Genomic DNA, 21,201 nt, shown 5'->3' with positions numbered 1-21,201 from the left:
CAAGAAAAAGAAATATTCCAGATTAAATGCCAAGTCTGTATATATATATATATATATATATATATATATATATATATATATATATATATATATATATATATATATATATATATATATATATATATATATATTATATGTAACTCACTGGTAAAACCAATGTGCAATTTTGTTATCACAGTCTCCAGGCTAAATGCTTTTTGTGTTATGGCAGCCACATATGTTTACTTTGTTTGATCAACTCCTGAGTCATCTTGGAAAGTATTGTGCAGGTTTATATTGACCAATTCATCTCCAGTCTCAATAGCCTGTGATAACAACATGTACAATTATGCTGGACAAGGGATTATAGTTATAGGGATGTTTGGGTTTAGATGGTGAGATGTTGTGGGGGATACCATCTGGGGGAATATTTCAGCTTGACAAAATGAGCGAATTGTGAATGCCACCGATTGCCAAAGTGTGATAAAATCACAATTTGGTCAAAGTCCTATGTCCTTTTGTGCGCCATATTTCACAAAACTTGTATAGAATTGGTGACAGTCCCATGGCTGCCAAATAATTTCCTCCAAATTCACCTCCTCCCTCTCCCCCTTTCCCCTCTTTCCCCCAGTGAAAATATGTTGATAAACTGATGAGATGAGCAATGTGATATTGATGGATTGCAAGCAATATAAGCCAAATGGGCTTGTGGGTACTTTACCAGGATAGTACAAAATTATTGGAGACCGATGGAATTTGGCGACTGATGAAGAAATGCTTTACAGGAACTTGTGGACGTATGTTTCGCAATGGTCGATGGTCTTGTCCAATATCTTTCTGATCGGCACATTTTTCCATTTGGGTTGTCATGTTCTTAGGCAGTTTTGGAAGCTTAAGGTTATCACCCAACATTGAAAATTCTCCATGAGTGAAATAATGCGGAGATCAAGAAAATGACGAAATATGTCCATTCAAAAATGAGGTCAAAATATCCTGTAAGATGAAGAATTCCGAAATTGCACATGTGTTAATTGGACCAATTGGAATGTGAAAGGAGAACCTCATCGAGATCTTAAAAAACATCCTTGGGAATATTACTATAAGCGAACTCCAGATGGAAGCTGTCCGGGGCTTGGTGATGATCCTGAAAAGAGCCCTTGGAGCAAAACTTTGAAAACGAGAATGGTACTCCGCAGTCTGTATGTACCTCCGTCGGGCTGAACAGTTTACGTTTTGTATTCCACTGATAGGCCGGATCTGCATTCGGACCTGAACCAAAAGTGAATCGGCTTGTTCTTGTCACTAAACCAACGCATCCACCAAGTTTTGTTATCACTCATCCACAATTTTTTGAGATATAATGCTATATAGCGTTTTTGGCTCCATCTCTCAATGATGAAGAATCACCCAAAGTGAATGAATAATCAAAGTGAATGAATGATTACGAGTTTATGGTGTAGTATTGGAACTTGTGCTGATACAAATTGCTGAAACAAATTGCAAATGTCTATATAATTAATGAAGCCTTTGTCACAAAGTTTTATTTTACTTCACCAAGACCCTCTTGACATGACTTGTCCGGTTGATGCCAAAATGTTATCAGTTTAATTTACAACAACTTATTTGAACTTATGACATAAAACCAACAGATTTCCTTAGCCTATAGACTTTGTAGTTTGCCTGTCAACGTCATGACGTTTACATGATGTCAACGTCATGACGTTCTTCTGCTGAAATTGCCAAAATCAAGACTCTCTACTCACCTTCACTCCTTCCTCCAGGTCTTTAAAACAGCTGTTCACCACCATCTCTTATCTTCCCCCATCCAAACCCTTGATCTTTTCTACCCCCGCTAATTCACTCCAGATCCACTTTTTTGAAATACCGACTTCTTTCCTGGAAGTCCTTGCAGTGTCCATGTGTTTTATACTTCTCCCACCCCTCCCCCACCCCCCTTCCCACACTTCCTACCCCCAAGCCCTCTCCCTCCCACAGATATCCCCATGTCCCTGCTCTCAAATGTTGTGCTTTTGTGCTTCCCCCTCTCTCCCCATGTTGTCTACCTCTCCCCTTCTATGTTTTATTTGTCAGTTTTTTTTTGTGAATAATGTTAGCTCTTTCATGAGCCTCGATATTGTATTAAAAAAACAACAAAAAAAACACCTTTTAGCTGATATCTCAGAAACTAAGGGTGCTGGATCAAAAATAATGATATTTTCGACTCCTTGGATCACCTTAGTACACACCAGACAAACACGCATCAGACCTAGTTGTGAAAGAACTTTATTCATGATTTTTTTTTTTACCATAGTCTGGAGAATAGGGACCCATTTTTCGTCTTATTTTGTTCATAATGCAATCCACAGGTTACATGAGTCAATCTTTGCCTCTTATTTCCCACCTTTGACAGTGGAGTATTCACCACAAGTGTTTGATTCTGTTTCGCCATGTGGGTCATTCCATGTCAAATCATCAAAGAATCTGCCGTCATCTCTCAGATTTTTGTAATACTTTGGGAACCAATTGGGACCCATGAAAAACGGCAAGAACTCAAATATTTTTGCTAACAGCCTCTTAATTAGTGAGATACAGACTAACGAACTTTGGACTAATTAGCGCGACGTCGCGAATTCAAATGGCCATATCTCTAAAAGTATAACACCTAGAGAGCTGGTTTTGGTGTCATTTTAAAGGTATTTTCATGCCCTATGAATTTGTCTGGGCAACATTTTCCTACCTCCAACCACAAAAAAGTTATCACAAAATATAAACTTCAATTGTGAATCCCCAAAAAATGTATCCTTCAAATTTCCTCAAATTCATCCCAGAGGTACCTTATGATGTCAAGAAGCTTCCACAAAAATTTTGTGATGGGCACTCCAATAGTTTCTGAGATATGAGCAATAATGTACATGTCCGTATGGCATATAGGTTCGAAAATCAGCATTTGTAATGTATTATACAATCAATAAGTGAGTTCAAGTACACAGTGTTCACTAACCTGACTTAGGCTTTCAATTTCCTCTTCAATGCAGCAACAGCAGCACTTGTTTCTTTCTTGGAAATACAATATGTCCTTCCAGTTGCAGTGCTTGGTTCAACAGTAGTAAGCACATCCTGGTAGTCAATAGTGAGAGGGTCTGCTGGTTCCGGAAATGTATATGATGGGGATGGTCCATGTGGATGGAGGAACTTAACATCCACCTCATGCCTCTCTGGGGTATGTTCCATGACACATGCAACCCACCAGTGACCATCATAATCCACTGTAACATAACCAGTTATGGCTGAGACATTGTGATCGATCATCCCAGGTGTAAGTTTCACATGTTCCTTTCGTTCTTCGGCTGAGAACGAAAAGGCTCGAACTGTGACTTTTTCCTTAGACACAGGAACAAAGCAATGTAGCTTTAGTGTACCTGGGATTGTGCGGGTCTCTTCGAATCTTGCTTTGAGTAGTTTTGATTCTTGTTCATACTGTTCTGCTGTTGCAAACTGGCAGTTGACATTTGCAATCTCTGAATCAGCAAATTCAAAAAGTTGGCGAGGAGTGATGATCTGTTGATCATATGGTCGTTGGAGACTGGCTTTAGCTGCTAACCGCTTAATTGTCCCGCCAACTCCATCAGATGGTCCCTTCCCATGCGACGTAGCAAAAAAGTGCCATTCAGCTGGGACACCGAAATCCTCTTCATGGAGGCATAAATTGCTGAAGTTCTTCCGATTCTTGTACTGGGCTGCACATCCGTCGGAGAAGTAGCAAACCTTTTTAGGGCGCTGTCCAAATTTGGTGGTTAGAAATTGAAGGAACAGTTTTTGGAACAGATGAACTGCCACGGTATCATGAATGTTGCATTCTGATATGATGGCAAAATTTATGTGTTGAGGAGTTTTATCTTGCATGCTTTGCCGATAGTAGCACACAAACGGGTGGATTGTGGCCTGCAGGTTGTTTCAATGGAATGACTGAGATGCATCCTGAACTACAAAACTATAGTTCTCCGCAAAGTCTGCAATGACCAGGAACACACCCTATATGCCATACGTACATGTACATTATTGCTCATATCTCAGAAACTATTGGAGTGCCCATCACAAAACTTATGTGGAAGCTTCTTGAGGTACATCTGGGATGAATTTGAGGAAATTTGAAGGATACATTTTTTTTGGATTCACGATTGAAGTTTATATTTTGTGATAACTTTTTTGTGATTGGAGGTAGGAAAATGTTGCCCAGACAAATTTATAGGGCATGAAAATACCTTTAAAATGACACCAAAACCAGCTCTCTAGGTGTTATACTTTTAGAGATATGGCCATTTGAATTCGCGACATCGCGCTAATTAGTCCAAAGTTCGTTAACCTGTATCTCACTAATTAAGAGGCTGTTAGCAAAAAATATTTGAGTTCTAGCTGTTTTTCATGGGTCCCAATTGGTTCCCAAAGTTTTACAAAAATCTGAGAGATGACGGCAGATTCTTTGATGATTTGACATGGAATGACCCATGTGTCGCTCTATGATAGCTTTCTAGTTTGTTTTCAAAAAGTTGTGGATGGATTCGGACTAAATTTGGTGGACAGGATGGATGTGTGACAAGAACGAAAGGATATTCGATTTTCGTGAAGATCCGGATCCATGCACTGGAATTTTAAAGTGTTTCATCACCATTGAGAAATGAGGCCAAAAACGATATACTGCAGGATATCTCAAAAAGTTTCGGATGGATTATAACCAAACTATGTGGATGAGTTGTTTAGATGACAGGGATAAACCAATTTGATTTTGGTTTAGGTCAGCAGATCCGGCCTACCAGTGGTATACGAAACTTTAACTGTTCAGTCTCGCGAAGGTATGTGCTCTACCGAGTGCCGTCCTTTTTTTTCACTGTCTTGTTTCTTCACCATCGGTAATATTTCCACTTTTACTCCATATTTTGTGTATATTTTATTTGTTTACATTTCACAATGGAATAATGGACATTCATTATCATTCTTGGAAATTAATTTCTGGATTTAAATTTTAACTGTTTTAAATCTGTCTTGGTAATTTTGTTTGGAACTTTTCTGTGTCTCCCTCATCAACCCTCATCTCATTCCTTCCATTTACACAACGGTGCGTGTCTCGTGATAAGTCATGGAGGCATTAATATTGAAGAGGAAGGCATGAAGTCACATCAGTATAATGCAACAGCAAATGAGTTTAGAAGGAACATCGACTGATTGAGCTGATTGAGCAGTTTTATACATCTTCCACGTAAAGACCTTTGAAAGAAAAAGATTGTTTCAAAAACTTTGTAAAAATACTGTAATCGTCATGTTCGTCATTTGTATCTGTCCTAACATTCTGAGCTCATTGGTAATCTTGTGCCATGTTTGGACTCATACATTTTCATAATGCACTTTCGCCTCTTATCTTTCTCCATTGACAGAGCTTTGCTATTCAGCCAAGGTGATTATAATGATTGAACTCATGATGGAGTGTGATGATGTCACTGTGAGCTCGGGTTCAACATGGGATTTCGCTTTTGGGTTGGATTCGAATATTACAATGCCAAATAGAGTGCCACTCGGTCGACCTCATACCTCTGCCTCGGCTTCAGCAGTTTACGTTTTCTGTCCCAATGATAGGTCCGGACGCATATCCGGCCTTCAAAATAATCAAATTAGCTTGTTCTTGTCACCCAACTCTAATATCAAGTGTTGTCATAAACCGTCCATAACCTTTTGCAATATCATGCTCTGCGTAGTTTTCTGGCCCTATCCCTCAATTGGGAAGAATCACTTCAACATTGTCGGATCTGAATCCTGATCCGGATCTTCACCGAAGTTGAACCAATTCGGCCTTGTCATACATCCAACCTGCCCACCAAGTTTCATCCGAATCCATCTATAACTTTTTGATATATCCTGCTCACAGACAAACAGTGGTGGAAACATAACCTATTGGTATTGGAAAGTAATACACAAGACCAGATGGATCCACAATATTCCTAAAAGCACCACATGGATGGGTATTAGTTAATAAGGAAAATGGATCAACATTGAAGCAAAAACATTCCATTGGTGAGCTTATTCAACTCTACTATGTTTTTCGGTTTTGATGGGAACCAAGCAGAGTTTAATGTAAAATATTGTCGCGTCATTCCCCTCGGTGAAGACCGGAAAATCACGGATACCCAAAGCCAGCTTTAACTCCAAAGGCCTTCAGTTCAAATATGCTGATTTTACTATACAAGCATGGGAGGGAGAAAGAAGAAGAAGCAGCTGGAAGCTTTTACCTGACGCGATCTCGCCGGGCAGTCTTCAAAGCCTGCAGGAAATTAACTCAAACTAAAACGGATTGTAAAGTTTACAATAATAGACAGGTTTATTACCACGGATGCCGATAATAAGAAAACACGCCGGTTACTAACTAGGGTTCCTATTTGGAGCACTCCCACACCAGACTTATAATACACACAAGGGAAGAATATAACTGAAAATAACCATGTGATTGATCATGCACTTAGCTCTGATCAGCTTGTGAGGGTCTCGCCAGGCTCTGCGAATGGGTCCGGCTGGCGTGCGTGGGCATAACGCGCATGTTGGCAGGAACTAGGCCTCACTGCACCCGTTCGCGCTGCAGCGTTCGCACCAGGCCTCGTCACGCCGCAGTGGCAAGTCGCGAGTCATTTCCGCCTGCAAAACTTGGCACGATCCCCGGTGGCGGCTCTGATCGCTTCGTCTCTCCATAAAAGTCTGATCCCAACAAGCAGAGGAGGATGTTGGCGTGAAGGGCAATAGGAAAGGGCCAGAGCCAGAGAGATCCAGGAGAGAGAAAATGTTGGACGCACTCCCTTTTTATAATCACCCCTTGTCCAATCAGCTGACTCCTTCTTGCCTCTGGGCTTCAGCTGCATGCCGATTGGCCCTCCCTACCATTGGTGTGATCTCTCCATCAAACCCCTCGACCAATCCGTCATGAGGTGGGCATGGCTTCAACCGGCCTGAACAATGTTCTATCGGTGTGATCTCTCCATCAAACCCCTCGACCAATCCGTCACGAGGTGGGCATGGCCTCAACCGGCCTGAACAATGTTCTATCGCCATGTTGGTGGAATACGTGGGCGCTTCCTGCCTGCACTTCCGGTGAGTTTTATTGAGGGGAGAACTTAATTAGTATGTGTGGTGCTATTGGGCCTGCCTAGTGTCTATTGGTGTGGTGCCATGAAGGATAATGTTTAAATCACAAGGTCTCACACACAGGGGAATTAGCATAATCCCTACGATAATTATCAAAAGGCCATCCTTGTATAACCACAAATATACAAACTTAATCTGACTTCCAGGCTAAATAGGTCCTCCACTTATGTACTTCAAAATGGTTCTTCTTCTTCACGACAGTCAGAGCATGGTACCTCCACAGATCTACCTGATCTATATATCACTCTACCCAAAATTCATAACAATATATATATATTTGTATACAGAATCGAGGCTCGTGTAAGAGCTAACACATTGAACATGAAAAACATGCACAGACACACAAAACATGCAATGAAGGGAGCGGGAGACAAGAGGGGGAGAGAGGGAAGCACACAAGCACAACAATAGAAGAGAACAGAGACGCCGGTAGATCTGTGGAAGGGAGAGGGCTGGGGATGGAGGGAGGAATGCACGGTACAAAGCAAATGAACACTTCTAGGAAACCCAGGAAAGAAGCTGGGGATTCAAAGAGGTGGATTTGGGGCACAAGATTTGATTTGACATTTGTACAGGAAATGCATCCCATCAGAGGCACCAGGGCATAAAGACTTCTTTCCCGAGATTCCGCCTTGCTTGTGAGGATCATATGACTTGTACGACCTTTGCAGGCCTAAGCTAAAGCATTGAGATTATTTGAAAGAATGTAGATGACTTGAATCTTAGTTCTGTGTCTGGTTGGTTTTGTTTTTGCTAACTACATGGCAGTTCATCGAAGACGAGGTGTAATCATCTCCACATTGCCTTGTAAAATAAAGACTGATCCTCGTTCTATATTTTTGTTTCCTCAGTTTTGACCTAGAGAGTGGCTACGATTTTTTGGATGTCTATGATGGGCCTGATGAGTATGCCGTGCTCCTTGGATCCTTCCACGGTTCAGGCGTGCCACCACGACTTGAGAGCTCAGGCAGTGACCTTCACCTGGTCTTGCGCAGTGATGGAACTGTGGGTCATGTGGGTTTTCATCTGGAATACCAGGGTGAGGAGGAATTTTCTTTCTTATTTATCGTTTTTGATTTTTTCGTCATTTTGTCCGATGCATTACTTATTGCCCTTTAATCTTATCGTTTATTGCAACAAGATAACTCTGCTGATTTAATGGCCATCTCTGAGCGGATGATCCTGGGCCTCATTCCCAGTGGAATTTAATGCGATTGGAATGATGGTTTAATGCAGTTCCAGGCAGCAAGTGCTCTCTCATGGAACATGACTCCCAATTTCACTGTATAAGTTGGTTGTGCCATGGATATTAACAACACGGTCGTATCTTTAACAAAAAGATAAGGTCTTTTTTCTGTGACATTATCATCACTTTGATTCAAGTGTTAACAATGTTTCAGATCCTTCTTGGTCTCTAACCAGTGTGCCCTGCAATGCTTTAAGAACCATGATCCGTTTGCATTGTGAGATTATATGTTTTACTTTGTAGTGTTGAGAAACTTTTTACTGTGTATGTTGTATTTATTCTGTTGCTTTATTCCCTTGCCCAATCCATCACCTTTGTTCTTTTCTTTCTCTTCTTTTTTCTTGCTGTATTCTTCTCCCCAAACTGACTCTTTCCCCAGAGAAGGCTCGCGAGTCTTGCTACCAGCCAGATCATGTGCGGAACGCCTCTCGCATTAATGGACCAGTCCTTGGTTCGTCACTTCCCACATCTTCACTTCCTGGATCGTCTCATCTTGGCTCCACAATTACTTTTGTTTGTGAGGATGGCTACCTCCTCCAAGGCCGAGCCACACTGACTTGTCTGGCAGCAGGGGCTGATGCCAGACCCACCTGGGATTATCCACCACCAACCTGCGAGGGTGAGAATCCTGAAATCGTTTTTTATTTTATTTTTTTTTTAACTTTGTTTGCTCATGAATAGTTTTACCTGCGGTAAGTTTTATGGTCTTCCAAAACCAGCTTTTCGACAAGGGCTCACAGTTCCATGTAATGTAGGATTTGCATGTGAATAGAATGTGATTATTGTTTTATAAAAGACATTCTGAGAGCAAATAGTATATCATCTACAAAGAACAAAGCATCATCCTTCACCTTCACCCACAGCTCAATGTGGAGGTCATGTGACTGGAGACTTTGGCACAATTTTGTCTCCTGGTTTCCCAGACAACTATCCAGCATCACAAAGTTGCCTCTACCACATCACTGTTGCTGATGGACATGGTAGGCTTTGCTATAAACTCTGCCTCGTTTGAGCTTGTTTGTTCTTTCTTTCTTTTTTTGCTTTGCCCGCTAGTATGGCTTCCTTAAGCTGTCAAGCTGGGCTTGCCTCTAGCTTTGACCTCTACCAACCACTTTATCTCGTTGATGAGAGCAATGATTTTACAAGTGTTGTCCAATTAATCATTGCACTCTCATAATATTTTAGCTTCTCTCTATTGAATAAGGGAAGGCCCATTGCTCTTGTATGGTTTTTTTAAATACAAATAGCAGCCCCCAAAATTTTAATGGTACCACAGAGTTTCTTAGACCCCCTCGGAGTACTAAACCACCATTTGGAAGAATATTTTTTTCTTCCTGCACTCTCATTTTCTGAACTGTATCAATTTCCGAACTATATCAATTTCCGAGCTGTATCTCGGAACCAGCAGGGACATTCAGAATGAAATTTTGTGTAAATAATGGGAATAAAAGGATGTGGGGTTGACACAATTTTGACCTTGACCTCATTTTAGGTAATGACCTAATTATGGCCATTTAAACATTTTTCACCAAAACTCGACTAACATTTATTGGGTCAGAACGAAATTTCCCTCACGAGATGGCCAAGAACAAATCACATTTACTGTTAATTTACATCGTATCTCTCCGAGTTAAAAGTTAAGATCAAATGGCAGTCTGAAAAAATAACGCATTTTTTGGTCCTCGCTCAATTTTGCCAATGTGGAATCTCAAAGACCACTTTGTCTTCCAAGATGTTATTGCAACATAATTGTGCACCGACACTGATGTTGTGCACCTCATATTTGATTTCTGTGCTTGACTATTTTTTTGGGATTGTGACCTAATTAACAAAGAACACCTTTTTAATAATAACTTGAATCATTTTCCTCCAATTTCCATGACGTGAGTTATGTGGATAGATAATTATAGATGGGGACACGTTTTCTTAATTTATACTGTATCCTAAATGTTGATGGTCTAATGGTGGTCTGATAGGTCTTCAGGGTGTTTTGGGTCTTCGGGGTGTTTTGGGTCTTCCGTTTTGGGTCTTTGGGGTGTTTTGGGTCTTCGGGGTGTTTTGGGTCTTCGGGGTGTTTTGGGTCTTCGGGGTATTTTGGGTCTTCGGGGCCTTTGGGGCCATTTGGGTCTTCAGGGTGTTTTGAGCCTTCGGGGTGTTTGGGATTTTTGGGGTCTTTAAGGGTCTTTGTGGTCTTCAGTGAGTTTTGGGACTTCAGGGTGTTTTTGGTCTTCAGGGTGTTTTGAGTCTTTGGGGTGTTTGGGATTTTTGGTGTCTTTAAGGGTCTTTGTGGTCTTCAGGGTGTTTTGGGACTTCAGGGTGTTTTGGGTCTTCAAGGTGTTTTGGGTCTTCGGGTTGTTTTGGGTCTTCGGGGTGTTTTGGGTCTTTGGGGTCTTTGGGGCCATTTGGGTCTTCAGGGTCTTTTGGATCCTCTGGGCCTTTAAGGGTATTTTGGGTATTTGGGGTGTTTTGGGTCATTGGGGTGTTTTGGGTCTTCAGGGTGTTTTGGGTCATTGGGGTGTTTTGAGTCTTCAGGGTGTTTTCAGTCATCGGGGTGTTTTGGGTCTTCGGGGTCTTTGGGATTTTTGGGGTCTTTAAGGGTCTTTGTGGTCTTCAGTGAGTTTTTGAGTGGCATGAGTGGAAATATTCTCAGCATGAGTGGAAATATGAGGCAATTGAGACAAGACACTCAGTAGAATCATGTGTATCTGTATGAAAAATCCATCTTTTCTGGCAGACAACAGCAAATGTCTACAGTTATCGGTACATCTGTTGTTCTATCAGTCTGTGACCCTATCAAAATTTTACACCACCCCATCACCTGTCATTTGGTAAAATATGCTGAAAGTGTTGTATCTGGTGTCTTTATTGCAGGTGTATCCAGGTGTATTTATGCTTTCCTTTTTTCCTTTGCTTTTCTTTTTAATCTCTGGTCCATATGAGATTATTTTGAGCCCTTTTTTTTCCAGAAATGTTGGTACGTTTATTTTCGAGAAATACATAGGGTTGCCTTGAGATTGCCCTTGGCAGAAAGCAGCCTTGCATTTGTAAGAATTTCCTGATTAATGGCTTTTTTTTTTGCCTTTTATCCTTTTGATATCTGCTTCACCCAGGAAGTTTCTCCTGTAGGCCTCTTGCTTTATTGTGTAGGCGATGGCAAGCGGGAAACTTTGTTGTGGCTCAGAAATTGTTTTTGTTTGTTTTCAGGTTAACCAATACCTATCTCCCCCATCTTTGATTTGCCGTAGCATTGCTTTACTTAGCTTTGCAATTCATGCAAGTGCATTGAACTTTTTACTTCTCTTGAAACTTTACTTTAAAATTCCTTTTCGACCAACATATTGCAACATGTCCTATTCAATATGAGTGCTATTTGTTTGTGATGTGAAATGTGTTGTAAAATGTTTTGTCTTTCGAGTTAACTCGCCCGCCCACCAGTACAAACAGTTTAGTGCAACATGCTATCCCATCAGATAAAAAAATGTCTCAAAATCGAAGCATTTGGTAAAAAAGCTTCTGGTTTTTATTCTCAGCATGAGTGAGTGAGGCTCTAGGAAGAGCAGTATTGAATTCACAGTGGGGTACCAGGGCAACAATGGGCACAACCAGTAAGGGAATGAACAGGGAATGAAGAAGAGAGAGGGGGAGAGACACAGAGAGAGAGAGAGAGAGAGAGAGAGGGAGAGAGAGGGAGAGAGAGGGAGAGAGAGAGAGAGAGAGAGAGAGAGAGAGAGAGAGAGAGAGAGAGAGAGAGAGAGAGAGAGAGAGAGAGAAAGAGAAAGAGAAAGAGAAAGAGAAAGAGAAAGAGAAAGAGAAAGAGAAAGAGAGAGAGAGAGAGAGAGAGAGAAAGAGAAAGAGAAAGAGAGAGAGAGAGAGAGAGAGAGAGAGAGAGAGAGACAGAAAAAGAGAAAGAGAAAGAGAAAGAGAAAGAAAGAAAAAGAGAGAAACAACAACAACAACAGGCATTTTAAGGCCATTTTCCCTGCCAGAGCGAGGGGTTAGCCTTGCGGTCCCCATGACAATCTTCTCCATTTTGCCCTATTTTCTGCATCTCTCCTTGTTAACCCCCTTGCCTGCATTTCTTCTTCCACCACCTTTAGCCAAGTCTTTCTCGGTCTTCCCCATCCTCCACTCCCTTCTGCATTCATTTCCATCACTCTACTCACCCAGTCACTTTCATCCTTCCTCAACACATGACCAAACCATCTCAACCTGTTTCTCTTCACAGCATCATCCATCACAGGCTCTATTCCCAACATCTTTTGCAATTCATCATTTGTCTTCCTCTCTCTCAAAGATACTCCACACATCCACCGAACTAATCACATTTCCACCCTTTCCAGCCTTCGTTTCTGCTCTACGTTCATTACCCATGTCTCGCTCCCATAAATCATAACACTTCTCACACATGCAGCATACACCTTTTCCTTCAGCTTCAACAACACTCCCCTCCTCGTCAGCATGCCACTCAGTTCCCAAAACTTCTTCCATGCACATCTCACTCCAGCAACCGTTGCCGAGTCTGATCCACCTTCTCCATTCAGCATGTCTCCTAGGTAGCAAAATGTTTTCACACCTTCCAGCTTCACGCAGACTCCAAGATCCAACTCAACATTTCCTCCATCTGCAGCTCCCTCTGTGCACACCTTACATTTGAATGTAGTTGCCACACTGGTTAATGACCCTCTCAGACCACTACATTTTTGATGAACCCACTCAGTGCACATTGTACATTGAATGGAGTTTACTCTGGCATCCGTCCTGCACACAGCCCACGGCCACTTCCCAGTTCTTTCCACCTCAACACATGCTTTACCACTTGCCATCACCTTTGTCTTTCCGATATTCACCTTCAGACCTTTTGTCGCCTTACATTCCTTCCATTTGTTCATCTTTTCGTTTAGTCCAATCATACTCTCCCCAATCATCACCAGATCATCTGCACACAACAACTCCCACGGTAAACCCTCCTTTACGTTCCGAGCCAACACCTCCATCACAGTTACAAATAGTGGTGGACTGAGTACCGACCTCAGAAGCACTCCCACCTTCACCTCAAACCCACCACTGTTCCCGTCCTTCATCCGTACAGCTGTGCACGCTCTCTCTTAGATTGCCATCACGACTCTGATCAACCATTCCTCCACTCCTAACTTCCTCAATGCCCATGTCACTACTTCATGTGGAACCCTATCGAATGCTTTCTCCAGATCAACAAACCCAAGAAACAACTTCTTCCTCTTCTCCATCTACTTCTCTTGCAACAGCCTTACAATAAAAAGCGCATCTGTCTTTCCTATTCCTGGTATAAAACCAAACTGCATTTCGTTGATCTTCACTTTCTTCCTTATCCTCCTCTCCAACACCCTTTCCAATACCTTCATTCCCTGCTCCAATAACTTTATCGATTGATACGAGCCACACTCCAGAGGGTCACCTTTCCCCTTGTATCGAGGGACGAGGGTACTCAGTTCCCAATGCACTGGAATGCGGCCTTCTTTCACCACCAGATTATAGCTAGATCTCTGTCATTCTCTTCACACCCCAACTTCCCGCTGCCTTCAACATATCTCTTACAACTCCCGTCGGCCTTCCCGCTTTTCTACTCTTCATTGCTTTTATCGCTTCCTCAACTTTATTCTCAGTTATCCTCTCTACCGGTCCTAAAACTGGGTTACTCTCTATGTTTCCATCCCATTCATTCTCTGCATTCAACAGCATTTCCAGATATCTCTTCCATCTTCCTTTAATTCCATCTGGGTCCACAATGATTTGTCCCACTTCATCCTTCAAGCAGCTCACCTCCATCACATCACACCTCTCTTTTGCAGTCTACTTTGCAATCCTGAATACCGCTCTCTGACCCTCTTCCGAATCTAAGCGTTCTTCGAACATTTTCCGATATGCCTCCTGCACCTTTGCTACCTCTTTATTTGCAGCATTCTTGGCTGCCTTATAACTTTCATGCCCTGCCTTTTCTGCCCCTGTACCCTTCGCCTTCTGCCATTCCTTGAACTTCTTCCTCTTCTCGGCAATACTCTTTCCAACTTCATCATCCCACCACCCTGTTTCTGAGTGCCTCGGTGATCCTTTTGTCCATCCACATACCTCACCAATGGCTCCCAACAGACTATCTTTCATTGACATCCAACCACTTTCAAGCTCAATCACATCATCCTCTGCCATACTCAGCCTCTCTTTTAATGCCTTCCTCAATCACACCTCTTTCAACCTCCACACCTTCATTCTCGGTTGGTACTTTACCCACCGAGCTCTCCTCGCACCTTTCACCCTTATGTCACAGACAACCAAGTGGTGCTGTGAAACAGCCTCCTCCCCCGGGATCACCTTTGTGTCCCGGAGGTGCCCCCTATCTCACCTACGCACCATCAGGTAGTCAACTGTTGTCGTCGTCCCACCTGACGTGTATTTAACAAGCTTGTTATCCTCTTTCTGGAACTGAGTATTATATATCAACAAACCCACTCCATCAGCAAACTCCAAAATCCTTTCCCCTTCTCCACTCCTCACACCATATCCATAACCCCCATGTACTCCCTCAAAACAGTCTATACTCCTTCCCACATTTCCATTTAGGTCTCCTCCTATCACAACAACTTCCTCATCTTTCACATTTTCCATCAGCTTCTCTATTGCACACCAAAACTGGTCTTTCTCTTCATCGCTCCAACCGACCTGCGGAGCATATCCCGAGATGACGTTCACCAAGAGCTTTCCAATCATCATTTTCACCATCAACTTTTCACTCACTCTAGGCACACTCACCACACTGTCTACAAACTCCGCAGAATACCTGACACCAACACCATTCATGCCTTCCGGGCACCCTTGCCTCACAAACTGGTGTTTATGTCCCTGCCTACCCTTCCCCATTCTCACATCACTTCCCTTTCATCTCGTCTCCTGCACACAACAGATGTCCACTCTTCTTCTGACCAATACTTCCACCATTTCTCCTGATCTCCCTGTCATTGTCCCTACATTCCATGTCCCAAACCTCAGAAACCGATCTCCACGTGGAGCATCAGACGTTTCGTCGTCATAAATGGAGTGATTTCCACCCTTTCTTCGATCAGGTTCCCCACCTTGATTTTTGACGAGAGGGGTGTGAGGACCCCCACGGGGTACTTCGGGCTGTACCCTGCCCATATGTAATTGTAATTGTCATGGTTCCCTTTTTGAGGCAGTGTTTTATGGCCGGATGCCCCTCCTGACGCCAACCCTTTTAGTCGCCTCTTTCGACACGCAGGGATACGGTGTACCTATTCTAAACCGGGGTACACACCGTGTAGAGAGAGAGAGGGGAAAAAATGAGGTGGGAGATGGGGGGGGGGGTGTGGAGAGGATGGGATTGGGTGTGGAGAGGGTGGGAGGGGGTCACTGACACCTGCAAGTATGATGGTTGGGTTAATGGTTGTGATAAAGATCAGGGGTCAGGATGGGAGATAACATGAGGTAGCAGTTCATTGCCTACTTAAAGCCGTGAAGGGAATATTGGGGAAGAAAGGCCTCTGGACGGCAGTATTTTATAGATGGGAGAACCGAGGAATAAAGGTGTTGAGTTGTGCATTCATCCTTTGAACATAATAGTGTTCATTCAACTACCGCTGTTCATTAATCTTCCCTGGTCTGTTGCTTGTTTTCGGCATTTTACATTGGATTCGTTTCGAGCTGATAGTGTTGAAAACCTAAGGTTAATTTTCCTTTGAAACACGCCAGAAATGCCTTCCACCAATTGGCTCATTGATGTGTTTTGCTTTTGCCAAAATTGGTCTGTTTTATCTGTTTCTCTTTTGTGACTCCATCACGATTTGGCTGGATGTTGTTTGGGATGGTTCCACATGAATGGTCTTATAATCCTCCGTTCATTCTGTTCGGCCTAGTCAAAAGTATACTTTTCTCAAAGTGTTCACCGTGATTATGTGACACCATTAAAGACATTTTAAACAATCCGTTTTATAAATTTTGCACATGTGGAATTTTTTACTATTTCATGCTTATTCTCATTGTCTGGACCTCACTGTACGTAATCATTTTAATCCCAATTGTCAGTCTCACTCATGACTCGCAAGTGTAACCAACTATCTCTCGCATGGCAGTTGAATGTTTGGGCAACTCTATGTTTTTAATATAGTTTTTGATAACTGAAATACCTTTCCCAACCAATAACAAATTTATTTTTCAAAAGTTGGAGCATTAATTTTTTTTAGCACTGATTCAATTGCATTTGAAATGGATAATTGTCTGCAGCTGAAAGTTATTGGTGAGTGTCCTATTTGTTTTGAATCGGGTAATTATTTTTAATAGGCATTTCTTTCGAACCCTAATTGGGAGCCATGAGGTTTTGAAAACAAATAAAAATTTATGTTGATTTTGGATGGCTAAATGTTTTCTTGATAACATTGAAGAGCTGGGAATATTTATTTACTTTTGTGGTTTTTTTTTCTCTTGATATTTCGTATCCTCCGAAGTTGTTATCTGTATCTTGTAAATATTGTCATGTCCAGGCCGGCTAACATTGGATGCTGGACGGATGGACCGAACTGGCTTTAACTCCCTCAGACTGTGTTCAATTATGGCGGACTTGCGTGCATGAGCAGTTGTGAGGAGCAGCACGAGCACCTTAGCTCTGGTAAAACCAGTGGGTTTATTTCCCAAAATAACCAAACAGGGAAGATTGAATCTGACGGCAGGGAATTTGATGACGGGATGAGGGAAAGGAAAAATGGGGAAACACCTACCAAGTCATCAAGGAGTAACTATATGCAATGAAATAATATAAATGTAAAGAAATCTAAGGCTCCTCACTCCAGATTCGATCACAGACAGGGAAAGGGAACAAAACAGGGTGGGATTATCTCTCTCTGGTGGAAGGGACGTCAAATGAGTGGGTGGCGCTGAGCATCCATGAGCAGGAACGATGAGCAGGCAATGATGTACGCGAGGCAGGGCGAGGAACAAGTCGACAGGCAATCAAGCACACGGGCAGGATGACGAATAGACGATGAGGCAGGTGATGAAACGGGCGAACAGGTATGACAAAACGAGGAGCAGATGACAAGCAGGTACACAGGCCGGAATCAGGTAGAAGGCAGGACGATGGAGCAGCACATCCATCTTTATTACAAAAAGGAAGGGACTTAGTGGAGAACCATGTTGAAAACCAACCTCCATTCTAAAATATTGTGAGTCACCATTCATTGTCCTGACCATGGCATTAGGCTCCCGCATACATTTCCATCATGATCCTGACAATCTTCTCCGGCATGCCCTTCTTCCTCAAACACCAACACACCACTTCTCTTGGAATCCTATCACATGTCATCTCTACATCTATGAACAACTTCTTATTTCCTTGCAGAATCTTTTCCTGAACCTATCTCATGATGAAAGTTGCATCCACTGCTACCCTTCCTTGCATGAATCCATACTGCATCTCATCTATCTTCACAATCTCCATTAGCCTTTGATCTACAATCTTCTCCAGTATCTTCAGAGCTCCATCAATTTGATCCCTCTGTAATTTCCACAGTTTAAGATGTCCCCTTTCTGTTTGAGAATTGGTATTATTATGCTCCTCCACGAATCATCTGGCATCTTCTCCTCACTCCACACTTTCTGAATCAACTTTACCTTCCACCTATCTCCCTCAGTTCTTAACATTCCTAACCTTCACTAACTCGATCACAACTTCGGATGGTCCACACACTTTCCCGCTTTTCATTTTGTCAGGTGATTTTCTAATCTCGCCCTTTAAACCTCCATCACAGGTCCTCAGTTTTCTGTTCTTCTGTCAGGGCCTCTCTCTTATTTTCCACATTTAGTAATCTATGATAGTACTCATTCCACCTTCTCTTAATTTCCTCTTCTCCATGTAGTATCTCACCAGCATCATCCTTTACTCCACACCCCACGACTATTGGGGATGCCTTTTTTTTGTGGTGGATGTTGCAAGACGGGGGCCAAATCATCCCCATTCTTCCCTGCTGCCCGGATTTGTCAGGGCAGCGCGGTCACGGTCAGAGTGCCGATCAATCTCCATGGACTGGCTCTTTCCCTCTTCTGTCTCTCTCTCTCTCTCTCTAACTCTCTCTCTCTAACTCTCTCTCTCTCTCTCTCTAACTCTGTCGTGGCCCCGACTTCGTGAAAGTGTGCGTGCACCATCCAAGATGTGGAGGATCTCTGGGTCACTCCAGGGAGATCAATTGAGTGTGACCGTGCTGCGGGCTTGTTCAAGAGAACTGTCCGGGGCTACACAACAACAACAACTACTCGACATCCCACTCCCTCCCCCCCCCTTTACCCCCCACCCCCAAGTCCTGCTTTTGCTTCCACCTCGCTCTTGATATTCTGTAGATAACGAATGTTCTCACCTTCTGCTGCTTCCAAATTATCATCATATTCTTCTGCTGCTTCTTATCTGGCCTTACCCCCTGTTTTCTTTGCCTCACCATTTATAGTCTTGTACTCTTACTTGGTCTTCTCCTGTAGTTTTCCATTCTGCATATGCCATCTACTTCCTTTTAATCACGTCTTGTACTTCCTTATTCGACCAGCATGGCCGTTTTTCATTGGGTTTTCCTCACTTTGTTCTCCCTACCGTCTTTTCAGCCACCTTGACAAGGGTTTCTTTCACAGTCTTCCATCCTTGTGTAACTCTCTCTGCTTTCTCTGGACTTTCTCTTTGAAGAGGACCAGCTTTTTTCCTCTCAGATTGCACAGTTTAATCTTCCCCTTGTCATGCCCACCCTATGGCTTTTCTTTATCCACCTCATGTCCATTACTAACAGCCTATGTTGGCTCACTCCTGCTTCATACAATAGAACCTTACAATTCATAACCTGCCTGTGGCTAGATGTAATCAATGTGGCTTTTGTATGTTAACAGATGTTCCTTCTTCTGCCTGAATCCTGTATTCGCAAGAAATACCTCAGGGCTCCAATAAATCTGAAGAATCCTCTCCCCATATTCATTTCTCTTGCCCTGTACATTTTCCTCCATGTAACAATTCATATCCACCCACTTATTGTATGGCCATTTAAGTCTGCACCAGTTATAACCTTCTGTCCAGCAGTTATCCTCCTGACTGAGGGAAGCCTTAGCAATTCTGAAACCACTGAATCTAAGATTCATATTAGTGGTTTTCACCCCTCAGCCCAATGGGCTAAGGGGTATTGTCGTCACGGGTGTCGTCCGGGCGGGCGTGCATCCGGGCGTCCGTCAACTTTTGGTTTCCGTCAATTTCGAGCAGAACGACTTGTCCAATTAAATCCATTTTTGCAGTGTGTGTTGGGGTTGAGTAGAGGAAGGTTCATGGGTGCGAAATGGGTTAATGGGTTCATGGGTGAAAATTTCATTACTTGCAGTTCCTACTCGTTATACAACTTGGCTTCAAATAACAAATTATCATCAATGCTTCCTTTCACCATGCATGGGCTGAGGGGTTACGCCCGCTTTGCGGTGCTATTTTTTTTTTAAAACTGTCGGATGACCTTGCTGACACAATCTGATTTTTTTTAGGAGACACCATCTCGTTCCTGGATGGTCATTAACTCCCAAAGGGAGTTCATCCGCCCTGTTTCAGGTGTTTGTTTTAGTTTTGCAGTGTGTCACAGTCAACCTTGCCACTGGCAAGCCAGTGAGGGGAGTCGGTTTAGCCGCCGACAACGTGACCTCCATAAAGCTGTAAAAGAGCTGCATGGTCACAAATCTGACTGTGCTGAGCAAAACGTTTACCCTGAGACTCAGCCTCTTGTAAATAAAGTGCAATGAAACAGAGGGCCATATATTGTAAAGAATCAAGTAGGGGAAAGCTGAGAAGCAGGAGCACCAGTTTCCAGTGGAGAACTTCCATGACATTTTGGATGAATAAATCTGTACCCTGTTATGTGCTCCTCATGGCTAGGGAAGGATCCACCTTGCATTCATCACTTTTATGGTATTCAAGCCCATTCCTTCTATGTGAGTGATTGCATTCGGAATTGTCATGCCAGACTGGTTTTGACGTAACTTTTCAAAATCCACGTTATTATTAAATGTGCTTTTTCAATAAACAATGTTTTTAGGCAAAGATTGAATGTGAAATAAATGAACTTCGTTATTTGTTTCGACAACAAGCTATTGTAACATGGAATAAGTGGAAACAGATGTATGTACTTATATAATTTTCTTTATAAAATGATCATGGCACTGAGTTGGATTCTGTATGCAGTGGTATTTGCACAGTTGAAAGAATTCTCGACAGCACCATTGGACATGCTGGACGTTTGGGATGGTGATTCAGACCAGGCTCCTCCTCTTATCAGCTTGTCTGGAGAGCACACTGGTAAGATGTACATGGTTAGTCGATTAATTGCATTTAAATGTGTTGAGGTGGTTAGGTTTTGCCAACATACTGCGTTTGGTAGCTATTTGTATTTGGATATCATCTGACTTCCTTCAAAAAATTGCCGGTGAACTTATTTTATATTTTACGACGTTCCTGCTCTGAATCTCGTACGTACATTCAAACATTAAGTAAGACGGCTGGTACAGCGATGTTGGACCAACATTGGACTTGGGTTGGCATGGTTGTGGTTGGTCAGACAAACGTTGCCAAAATTGGTTCAACATTGGCTTTGAGATGGAAAGACTTTTTATGGAAAGATTTTTAGATAGAAATACACAAGGCTTTTAGTTTTGTGGATAATGACAGCATTTGGCCAATGTCATGTGTTGCCTTGACCTGCCAATGATGGATCAACATTGGCATGACGGAGCGATATTTGACCAATTAT

At 42.6% G+C, this 21,201-nt stretch overlaps 1 protein-coding gene across 1 annotated transcript in view; it reads left to right on the top strand.

Annotated features, from left to right (window-relative positions):
* Positions 1-21,201, top strand: part of LOC137433184 (CUB and sushi domain-containing protein 3-like) — a 1,533,363-nt gene that overhangs the window by 1,043,108 nt on the left and 469,054 nt on the right. Inside the window, exons 33-36 of the mRNA XM_078783994.1 lie at positions 8,013-8,200; positions 8,787-9,026; positions 9,271-9,387; positions 20,637-20,750. Of these exons, the coding sequence (XP_078640120.1) occupies positions 8,013-8,200; positions 8,787-9,026; positions 9,271-9,387; positions 20,637-20,750 (659 nt within the window). The remainder of the gene's footprint in view (positions 1-8,012; positions 8,201-8,786; positions 9,027-9,270; positions 9,388-20,636; positions 20,751-21,201) is intronic.

Source organism: Myxine glutinosa, chromosome 8 (genome assembly GCF_964187855.1).
Source record: "Myxine glutinosa chromosome 8, kmMyxGlut1.1, whole genome shotgun sequence".
NCBI lineage: Eukaryota > Metazoa > Chordata > Myxini > Myxiniformes > Myxinidae > Myxine > Myxine glutinosa.
The sequence above is the reverse complement of the archived record's forward strand: the minus strand, read 5'-3'. Positions and strand labels throughout refer to the sequence as shown.